The 7,500-nt window shown below is 39.9% G+C and overlaps 2 protein-coding genes across 2 annotated transcripts in view; one reads left to right on the forward strand and one right to left on the reverse strand.

The window, feature by feature from the left end:
- LOC307255607 (uncharacterized protein) overlaps positions 1-4,824 on the reverse strand; it is an 8,024-nt gene extending 3,200 nt beyond the window's left edge. Inside the window, exons 1-7 of the mRNA XM_080034326.1 lie at positions 4,409-4,824; positions 3,928-4,020; positions 2,972-3,067; positions 2,594-2,659; positions 1,917-1,991; positions 1,634-1,708; positions 1-367 (exon numbers count right to left, since the gene is read on the reverse strand). The exon at positions 1-367 is cut by the window's left edge and continues 124 nt beyond it. Coding sequence (XP_079890452.1) covers positions 1-367; positions 1,634-1,708; positions 1,917-1,991; positions 2,594-2,659; positions 2,972-3,067; positions 3,928-4,020; positions 4,409-4,765 — 1,129 coding nt within the window. The 5' untranslated portion in view covers positions 4,766-4,824. The remainder of the gene's footprint in view (positions 368-1,633; positions 1,709-1,916; positions 1,992-2,593; positions 2,660-2,971; positions 3,068-3,927; positions 4,021-4,408) is intronic.
- A 529-nt stretch (positions 4,825-5,353) lies between these two features.
- The window catches only part of adhfe1 (alcohol dehydrogenase iron containing 1), a 13,815-nt gene continuing 11,668 nt past the window's right edge, over positions 5,354-7,500 (forward strand). Inside the window, exon 1 of the mRNA XM_080034327.1 lies at positions 5,354-5,544. Coding sequence (XP_079890453.1) covers positions 5,492-5,544 — 53 coding nt within the window. The 5' untranslated portion in view covers positions 5,354-5,491. The remainder of the gene's footprint in view (positions 5,545-7,500) is intronic.

Raw genomic sequence — 7,500 nt, forward strand, 5'->3', positions numbered from 1 at the left:
TGTGAGACTCACGGCACGACTTAGACCCACTGGCCTCCGTGGAAAACGAACACGCAGCTTCCAAAAACTTCAGAAATGTCGGCGCGTGTGTGTCCCACTCGGCCACCACATCCGTCATCTCAAACTCTTTCAGTTCCTCGCGGCTTATTTGGCGTAAAACGGACTTGAATTTCGCGCTGGTCAGATTCTTGCATTCCTTTTTGACCACCGTGAGAACCTCTCGGACGAGCCCGTCGAACATTCCCGGGACGGACATGACGGCGTGAGGAAGTCTTCTGTGATTTCCTTGAACGATGTATTCCAGGACGAGCTCCATCGGTCCTTTCACGATGCGACTTCTCCTGCAGTGTGGGTATGTTATGATGATCTTTGGGAAAACAACAAAGGGGGTTACAAGTGTTAAAGGAATACTTCACCGGTGGAAATATGAAGGTTCATCCTAGCCTGAGAAAAGGCAGAAAGAGTGTTTAATGGTCTCACTGTCTTACCCTACATTTTACCATGTGTGACATCACACTAGTAAAAATGTAAGGTTAGAATTAACAGGACAGCTGGGCCAAGGGAAGACTGAAGGAAGAAAAACCTAATTTATTATATTATAATAGTGATTTTATAATGATATAATGCCGGTTCCGTATGGGTGAAGTATTCCTTTAAAACAGCTCCGAGTAACATTTAAATATCTTTTAAACAGCCTCATGTTTCCTCTCATAATCATAAATTACCTTTAACAGCAAACGAGACCATCAGTGCAAAGAAAGACGTTTTTATATAGTTTTTATTACTGCTTTTGGTCTGGTCGCACACCCAGTCCGATTTTCGGTTCGCTCGTGCAGGCTCTATGGTCACATATCCATATTGGTCGCAGATTTCAGTGTAGCGTAGCAACGCGATTTGAGAAGCCTATCCCTCCAGGTGAGGGAAGGGGAGCGGGAGCCTTGTTTGAGACAGTTATTTGTCGTCATAATGACTGATAACGGGGCTGAACCATCAAAGAAAAGAAAGAGAATGCAATGAAGAAAAGCTAAAAGGGAGAGTGATAGGCGGGCGGGAGGGCGTTGCCAAGCAACGTATACACAATTTCACAGGAGTTAACTAGACTGCAGTGAGAGTAGTTAGGTGACACTGCATCAACTCATTGCAATCAGGTGTGTGTAGCACTGACTGGCATTAGTTGATGCAGTGTCACTAACCACTCTCGGAGCCGAAAAGAGTCCGGTGCCCTCACACTTTCAACACACGGACATGCACTATATTGCTTCCTGATCATTTGAATCTTGCACGCCCGGCACGAGCTAGAAAACAGCTTTGCGACAGCGGGCGTCGTAAAAATACTACCGCTTTTGTCCAAAGGGGACGCCAACGTGCCATGTTACTCGTAGTGGCTTTAAGGGTTTGAACTATTTTCACTATAATTTTCGGTAACACTTTACAATAAGGGAACATTAATCGACTGTTATTTAGTGATAAATTAATGCTTATTAAGCTTTAACTAACTGTTAAATTTTTGTTATTAATGGTTTGCCTTCAAGGACAAGAAGCTAGTTACTAAAGATGGCATCATCCACCACTATCTCAAGTCTTTCCACAATATCAAGTGATGAGGTGAAGAAACAACACGTTAACAACAAACCTTGAATGCTTTCTTCATAGGAGGTGGTGCCTCTAGTGGTGACTCAGGCGGAGAAGGTATCGGACTCACAGCAGCCTACAGTAAACAAGACCAAAAACATGGAACAGTAAACAGTGTGAGAGTGTGAGTGAGTGAGTGAGTGAGTGAGTGAGTGAGTGAGTGAGTGAGTGAGTGAGTGAGTGAGTGAGTGAGTGAGTGAGTGAGTGAGTGAGTGAGTGAGTGAGTGAGTGAGTGAGTGAGTGAGTGAGTGAGTGAGTGAGTGAGTGAGTTATTGCATTAATACCTCTACTCCTTCATCTTCCAAACACAGCTGTTCACAGGTTGGTGTAATGATATCCGAGTCTGTCCATGTGTTGTCCTGAGGTAAAACATATTAAATAGTTATCTTTTTTTCTGGCATTTTCAAGCTTTATTAGACAGTACAGAGTTGAAATGGAGAGAGAGAGAGAGAGAGAGAGAGAGAGAGAGAGAGAGAGAGAGAGAGAGAGAGAGAGAGAGAGAGAGAGAGAGAATGACCTGCAGTAAAGGTCGGATTTTAACCCGCGACCACTGCAACGAAGGCCGGAGCCAATATGGTACGCGCTCTATCCACTACACCACCGGAGCGCCCCGAAAGTTTTAACTTTTAATTAACCCTGCGTTCCAAATCACATACTTTTTCTTTTTACTACACTACATACTAAAGTACAGGAGAGTTTAAGGGCCACAGACAAGAGAGAAAAAAAAATCAGATAAGGAAGATTTATTTTTCATTATGTCAAGAAATGTCAAGAATAAAGACGAATACTCCAAAATGCTATTGTAGTTAGTGGGGGCATTTATGTATTTTCAGCATACTACAATTGACTTGCATGTATTGGGACATCCTAAATCTTTTTCTGGCATACTAAAATAGTAGGGAAGTATGGGTATTGGAACGCAACCTATGTGTTGTTATCTGTGGTGCCTTTATCAACCAACCTTGGTCTTTTTCCTCATAGGTTCCCCTGTGCTTTCAGACAGTGTTGCTGCCCCGAGTGGTGGCACCTGTGGAGGAGACAAAAAACATATAACAGTGATGTATTTTAAAGTAGCTACGAGGAACTTTTAAATATTTCTGAAACATTCTAATTTTTTCTCTGATGATCATAAATGACATGTAAGTAACAGCAAACGATTGGGCACTACTGTGTGTGTGTGTGTGTGTGTGTGTGTGTGTGTGTGTGTGTGTGTGTGTGTGTGTGTGTGTGTGTGTGTGTGTGTGTGTGTGTGTGTGTGTGTGTGTGTGTGTGTGTGTGTGTGTGTGTGTGCATGTGTGTGTGTGCGTGTGTGTGTGTGTGTGCGTGTGCGTGTGTGTACCTGGGGTTGAACCTGTGGCACTAGCATTAGCGGTTGTGATGACATTGGTTGTAGTGGTGGTTGAGGCGTAGTGGGTTTCAGACTACACACGGCAGCCTAAAGGAAAGAAGAGACCAAACACATTAACAGTAAGTTAGGGAAGGACAATTCTTGTGGCCAGATTTAGGATGGTTAGAAGTACCCGGATGTCCTACTTCATCCGGCCAAGATTGTTAGTGTTGAAAACAGCATCCTATTTGGGCGATTCTGACCCACAATCCAGTGCGCACGTGAAGTGACGCCACATCGACGGAGCCTCCATATGAAAACAAACAGGGATGCGACGGATATAAAAGCAAGAGGCAAGATCAAGGCGCAATGTTATGATGAAATAAGAGAGTAAAGTATGTCCCAATAGTATGCCTACTGCAGCCTAACTAGATTCTTTTTATCGTCGGATGTAGTATGTAGAATAGAAAAAAGAAAGAGGAGGAGATTCAGAACGCAGGGCATGTGTTCCAGTCCCCATACTATCTACTATTTAGTTTGGTAGAAAAAAAGATTTAGGATGTCCCGATTCTTGTGGCCAGATTTAGCATGGTTAAAAATACCCCGATGTCTACTAGATCCGGCTGGAACAGTAAGATAGGGAAGGACATAAATAAACAGTTGTGTGGTGCCTGGACATTCAGTCACCTCAAGTTGATGTTACAATTTAGTATTCACTTCTAACTTGAAGGTAAGGGGCTGTAGATCAATTTGTGTCAAGACAAAATTTTATTAATATTTTCCTGGAAATTAATTATCCAAAATGTCCCAGAAACATACAGTGTCTCACAGGGACAAAAAAAGACCCTCGTAAAAAATTATTTAGTAGCACGTTTAGAGTGATTTATCATTAGCGTATTTCTCTGCAAGATGTACTGTGTGTGTGTGTGTGTGTGTGTGTGTGTGTGTGTGTGAGATGCTATACTAACCTGGACTGAGCTAGCAGCCCAAACCACTGGCACCACAGTGATAAACTCCCTCTTAACGGCTGCTCCACTGACCGGAACAGAAACAGGCGGGGACTGAGGACACACACACACACACACACACACACACACACACACACACACACACACACACACACACACACACACACACACACACACACACACACACACACACACACACACACACACACACACACACACACACACACACACACACACACACACACACACACACACACACACCCTCTCAATGTACAAAACGTAATATTAATATTTTTAATTCTCCGCTCAGGAGGATAATTCAGATTGTTGGCAGGGGTGATTTTACACCAATGAGGACATATTTATGAATGAGGATATTGATTTTATAGCTAATAAATTACTTAAAATGTTACACAGTGCCCCTTTAAGAACTAATAAAATGTTACTACAATGGAGGGAACGCAACAACTTCTGAGCTTACCTTGACAAAGTTTTGAGTCGCCCCAGTGATTTTTGGCATTATTTTGGATTCTGTCTTTAATTTGAGACCAGTTTGCGCATGCGCGGTTGAAATGGATTTCACCAACGCAGCTATCCTCTCCACTTCACACACGTACCTCTGATACCGGTTTAACATCGTCCTACAGGTCGCACAGATGAACGTGAATTTGTCGGTGGTGTTAACGGGTCCGGTTAGCGCCTCCAGAGCTAACGTGTAGTCGCGTTTGGGGAAAAGGAATAAACTATGCTTGTTCTTTTTGCTGGGGAAATCTATTCCACACAGGCGACACAATTCTTTATAGGGTTTTTTTGGGTGCGGCTTTTGTGTCCAAGGCATTTTTTTGTGTGGCCCCAAGAAGGGTTCAGAAGTTCAGAAACACGCAAAATAAACAAATACACAAGCCCGAAGCACAAATGCAAAAGCGCACAACGGAAAGTGAGATTTTGTCCGACTGTGTTGTTGGTCCGCGTTTCCGGGGGGACTTTTATTTCCGACGGACGAAAAGTTTGTTATGAGGGAGTTTGAGGAGTAGGATCGATAATAAGTGAATGAAATCTATGTAGGTGATTCTCATATTATTAGAATATCATGGAAAATGAGGCAAGAATTCATTCAAAAGGGGCCCAAACCAAGTACTGAGTACAAATGCATGATTATACTTTATATATTAGACGTATGTTTTTACTATGATTTTATTTTCTATGCACGTTGTAAAGCCCTTTGTGACCCTGTTTGTGAAAAGCGCTATATAAATACATGTTATACATTATTCTCATTTAAAGAATATAAAGACTAAATTGTACATAAAGTTTGAAAAAGAGAAGCGCATTGCTTAGTTTATTAAAAAAAATACGAAAATTGAAACTTTTATTTTGAAAGGTGCATGCGGAAAATGAGGGTCCCGTTATTGACTGATCGGTGAAAGGTTGCAGGAGTTATATAATGGAGTTATAAGAGTTACTTTGAGCTGCAGTCTTACACACACACACGCGCACACACACACACACGCACACACAGAGAGACAGACAGACAGACAGACAGACAGACAGACAGGTCCAAGAGATGGCTTCACGAAACCGAGTGGTTGACCTGCTGCGACAGCTCGAGCGTGCAGCGTAAGTTGAACCTGTGTGTGTGTGTGTGTGTGTGTGTGTGTGTGTGTGTGTGTGTGTCAAACTCAAGTTTAACCAGAGTGTGACGTCATGCACCTCCAACATTTCGTAAACGGCTGCAGAAGAGAAGCCAGATTCCACTTAAAAATCTGTAGTTTTTAAGTGTCTTTATGTCACAATTCAGGTTTTTACTCAGTGTAGAATGCCGATAAATACATTTTCTGAATCCTGAGAAAGTCCTCTTCAAATCGGCCTAAATGTTAATTTATTTTTCTATTTATTTCTTACATTAAAATAGGACTTTATGAAGTTTATGGTGGTGAGATTGAGCCGATTCTGCACTGAGTGACCTCGGGTTGGACAGATTTATGAAAACAGTTTTTAACCCTTCAACACGTGGGCTCTGCTCTGTACACTTTGTTCAGATGTTTCAAATTAAGTTATTTAGTTTGTTTATGGACTCAATCAATAATTGCAAATGCATTTCAGATATAGAAACAAAAACTTAAATTAAGAGAATCAGAATCTCCCTGCGTTCCAATCCCCATACTTCCCTACTATTTAGTATGCCAGAAAAAGATTGAGGATGTCCTAATACATGCAAGTCAATTGTAGTATGCTAAAAATATATAAATGCCCAACTAACTCCAATAGCGTTTTGGAGTATTTTGTCTTTATTCTTGACATTTCTCGACATAATGAAAAGAAATCTTCCTTGTCTGATTTTTTTTCTCTCCTGTCTGTGGCCCTAAAACTCTTCTGTACTTTAGTATGTAGTGTAGTAAAAAGACTAAAACTCTTCTGTACTTTAGTATGTAGTGTAGTAAAAAGACTAAAGCTCTTCTGTACTTTAGTATGTAGTGTAGTAAAAAGACTAAAACTCTTCTGTATTTTAGTATGTAGTGTAGTAAAAAGACTAAAACTCTTCTGTACTTTAGTATGTAGTGTAGTAAAAAGACTAAAGCTCTTCTGTACTTTAGTATGTAGTGTAGTAAAAAGACTAAAACTCTTCTGTACTTTAGTATGTAGTGTAGTAAAAAGACTAAAACTCTTCTGTACTTTAGTATGTAGTGTAGTAAAAAGACTAAAACTCTTCTGTACTTTAGTATGTAGTGTAGTAAAAAGACTAAAACTCTTCTGTACTTTAGTATGTAGTGTAGTAAAAAGACTAAAACTCTTCTGTACTTTAGTATGTAGTGTAGTAAAAAGACTAAAACTCTTCTGTACTTTAGTATGTAGTGTAGTAAAAAGACTAAAACTCTTCTGTACTTTAGTATGTAGTGTAGTAAAAAGACTAAAACTCTTCTGTACTTTAGTATGTAGTGTAGTAAAAAGACTAAAACTCTTCTGTACTTTAGTATGTAGTGTAGTAATAAGAAAGAGTATGTGATTTGGAAACGCAAGGTCAGAATCAGACAAACTTTATTCATCTAAAGATGGGCGATTTAGTTCATAGTTCTCACAATAAAAACAAACATTTAATACATAGTTTTAAGTACTTCAAATAGACATAAACATATATAAACAGCAGTCCAACACACACATTAACCCATTGATGACTATGGCAATCTAGGATGCATGTCCTTAATGCCTGAGGGTTTTCTGAAAAAATAGTACGAATTGTCAAGTCTACCAAAACCTTAATATCTAAGCCTGTGTAGCACATAGAAACATGAAATAAAATACATTTAAAAGTTAAGGTTCACAGGTTTTATTTAAACATGCTCCCTTAGCGCTTACAAACCAACAAATATTTCTAAAAATCGTCAAAATTAGATGAATTAGAAAATTATTAAATATTGTTAATAAATAGATGCACTGTGTTGTGTGATTTTCGTCAGTAGTCTATAGTAGACCTTGATTCTGCGCACCAAACGCCACTAACTGTTCTGTCGCCGACATAGCTGGCGTATTTCTTTTATTATTTTGTTTTATTTTTTTATTTTTTATTATTTTGAT

The sequence above is a fragment of the Ammodytes marinus genome (genome assembly GCF_949987685.1).
Source record: "Ammodytes marinus genome assembly, chromosome: 9".
NCBI lineage: Eukaryota > Metazoa > Chordata > Actinopteri > Uranoscopiformes > Ammodytidae > Ammodytes > Ammodytes marinus.